This window comes from Amphibalanus amphitrite, unplaced genomic scaffold, assembly GCF_019059575.1.
Source record: "Amphibalanus amphitrite isolate SeventyFive unplaced genomic scaffold, NRLGWU_Aamphi_draft 001977F_arrow, whole genome shotgun sequence".
In the NCBI taxonomy this organism is placed as follows: Eukaryota; Metazoa; Arthropoda; class Thecostraca; order Balanomorpha; family Balanidae; genus Amphibalanus; species Amphibalanus amphitrite.
In genome coordinates, this window is record NW_024883470.1 from 53 (window position 1) to 3,297 (window position 3,245).

Below are 3,245 nucleotides of genomic sequence, written 5' to 3' on the forward strand. Positions count from 1 at the left end.
CTTCAGCCATCGTAAGATGCGTACCAGCAATGATCAGCGGACACTAGTTCCGCCCCCTCCCCCCCCCCCCCACAGACGTCAGCCCCGCTCCCTCCCGACCACCAGCCGACGAAACTACGAACTCTCCCGGCCCCAGAGGGCACACGCCAACCTCACAAGCCCACCAAAGGTCGTCACCATCCGCCGCTCTCAGCCCGCGCTCACCTTATCGTAGCCGTCCAGCTCGGCGAGCTGCTTCACCTCGAAAACGTTACCGTCGAGCGCCAGCAGGGAGACGTGCGAGTCGGCCAGCAGCCGCGCCGGAAACTCGTCCAGCGACAGACAGTTGCTCTCCAGACGCAGGATCTTCAGCCGCTCGCAGTCGGCTAGCTCCGCGGAGACGCGGTTTATCTGAAACCAAAGATATGACTTCGTTGAATATCCGGGCTTTGCTAGTATAATAATCCTTTTGGTATGGATTCAATACAAAAACAAAGCTGTGGCACATACAGATATGGACGATATGGTAGGAATGCATACCAAGTAACAGGCTCGATCAATGCTAAATGTCTACATGTAGTTGAAAACGAATATTGTGATGTTGACAGAATAGCAAAAAGGGCGCAATGTATTACGGCGACATCCGTTGAAAGTCAAGCAATCGAAGACAAACTAGACATTCATGCAAAATGTATGTAAAAACCACTGCATTTCTGTGAGGTACCACCGCAGATGCCATCGGTACCGCCGCACAGGTTTCATTCCATTCCAATGTGTTGATTGCTAAACGAGCACAACGCAGCAAAATGACCGAAAAATGAACATGAGTGACAGATATAAACCTCTAGAATAAGGCTCCACCTAAAAAGGTTGGAATGTTCACAGTGAATTTAATTTCATAAATGCTAAGTGCGTTGCTTTCAAATAAATGAAAAATGAACACGACCCGGTGTGTATCTCCGTCGTGAGCACCGCATAGTGCATACCTATGTGGTATATACTATACACCGGGGGAAAATAGTGATGCAGGGCATGTGTCCTGTCGGGCCGGCCGGTGCCCTGGCCGGCTTAGGCGCACCTGATTATCGTTGAGGTTGAGCTCGGAGCAGCGCAGTGCCGCCGCCGAGGCCGGCACGCTCGTTACGAGGTTGCTGGAAAGGTCGAGCACGTCCAACTGCGGCAGCGACAGCAGACAGCCCGGCACCTCCGACAGCTGGTTGTGACTGAAACCGTCACAGGTTGTCGGTAACGTCAGACTGAGTACCTACTGAACGCTACAGCTGTGGTGACAGACACAGTGAAACACGTGGTGCGTTCACCAACATCTGTGGGTGCTGAGATACAAGTACTTGCTTCTTGCAAATACTTGCAAATGCAGGTGCTTGCTTCCTAACAAGAATGACTCATGAAACATGACTCGTTCGATTACTTCGCAGCATATCATACGAGGACGTATAAAAACGAAAGAGCTTGTTTATGCGTCCGTGGTATTATACGAGACACCTTTCAGCGACTGCTTTTACCTGGGTTCAGCATGACATGTGTTACCGTATACCAACGCAGACACCGACCCGAGCCAGTGCGAGCCCCGCAGCTGAGTTCGCAGCATGACCAGTGCCCAGTGGCCAGGGTTCAAAAGACAAGAATACTGATGACATTAACCTTCGTCCTTTTATGTTAGTTGTGGGGTAAAACTGATCACATTTGTAATTGTTCTGGCCGTCACCATTCCTTCAAAATACATATCAAGAGTACGCACCTGAGGTTGACTGTTTTCAGATTTTTCAGTGCGCTGAGCATGTCCGGCAGCTTGGTGATCTTGTTGTACGACATCAGCAATGTTTCCAGCTTGGTCAAAGCCCCCAAGGTGTCGGGCAGTTGTGCTGCAAACACGCAAAGAACGACATGAATGAAGCACACTAAACAAGCTCGACCCATAGCTCCGTTGGTAAAGCGCTCAACTCGCGGTGGCGAGAGCACGAGCGCGGGTAGCTCCACCGTTCGACCTCAGAGACCCCTGGCGGAGAGGACCTGCGGTTGGCTGATCACAAACTGCCAGCAGATCAGGCGGACCGCGTCCCATCGTGTGGGGTCCCCACTCCCCACTCCCAATATTTGGCATCTCAAATCCATACCCCACACACACAGATTGGTTCTGCTTACATTTTGTTAATATGTGCGTTAAATATCAGTCATAAGCATGACCAAAAGCTAGCCTTTGCAACTGACGTACCCTGGTAATGGACGTAACACCACGATGGATGATACTCACTCAATTTGTTTTGAGAACAGTTCAGATGTTTCAGTTGTGGAAATGCCTGCATGCTACTCGGTAGAGAAGAGAGTTTGTTTTCCGAGAGATCCAAGGTGCGCAGACTGGCGGCCACCTTCAGAAGATCTGCGGGGACCTGGTGGCACACCAAAAGAGAATGACAGTACATCTTAAACACAGCACATTTAGAATACGACAGGTCATCAACGTCGCTCCAAAATTCAAAAGAACATCAAACAGCTCGATGAGTTAGCTGACATCATAGTCGTATCAGCTGATTGTATGACCTGGTGACCTGGTGATATTTTGTCGTAATGGGCACAATACACAACTAATCGCACTGAAACGTAAAACGATTAAACATTACCTCACTCAGTCCCCTCTTTGGAAGAGCGCACACTCCGGTCTTCTGAGCATTTTCTAAATGATGTTTGAGACTGTTTGCATTTCCCATTTTAATAACTCGTTTGGTGACTGAAAAGGATAAACAAACCAGGGTAATATGCAGCAGCTTGTCTACCAAATAGGTAAACAGTGTTAACCCTCGCCGGCACATGGGGGTGCAGATGTAACCCCCTAAGGTTTTTCGCGAATAACTCGCGTAAAAAGCGGCCGATCGCGACGACACTTTCAATACCATCGCATTGATTAATTTTACACCTACCCTGAAAATTTAATGACCCTGCCCCAAATGACCTTTGACCTGTGACCTACTTTCCGAGACCATGTTTGGCCGGAATCGCGATTCGGCGTATGTCGGCTCGCATTAGCCACGCGTTTGCAAGCTTTTCGTGGTTTCAAACGTTCAAACGTGTGATTTGATGCTGCTCTCATGCATTAGGGTGGATGTCAAGGTCACCTGAAGGTCAGGTCAGGTCATTGACCTTTGGTGACCTCGGTTCACTTTTTCGAGTTTTACATGTTTCTCTGCTAGTTTTTGGAGCTGATTTCGAATTTAGCATCCATTTGAACATTTACGAAGTAGTTTTGGTGC

The 3,245-nt window shown here is 49.0% G+C and overlaps 1 protein-coding gene across 1 annotated transcript; it reads right to left on the minus strand.

Annotated features, from left to right (window-relative positions):
- Positions 1-204: 204 nt before the first annotated feature.
- On the minus strand, positions 205-2,997 carry LOC122375985 (leucine-rich repeat-containing protein 57-like; the record flags this gene model as incomplete). Its single annotated transcript, XM_043355606.1, has 6 exons — positions 2,966-2,997; positions 2,619-2,725; positions 2,252-2,387; positions 1,739-1,862; positions 1,058-1,202; positions 205-390 (listed from the first exon to the last, which is right to left on the minus strand). Coding segments are annotated over exons 1-6 (711 nt in total), but the record flags the coding sequence as incomplete, so codon positions are not given.
- Positions 2,998-3,245: the final 248 nt, after the last annotated feature.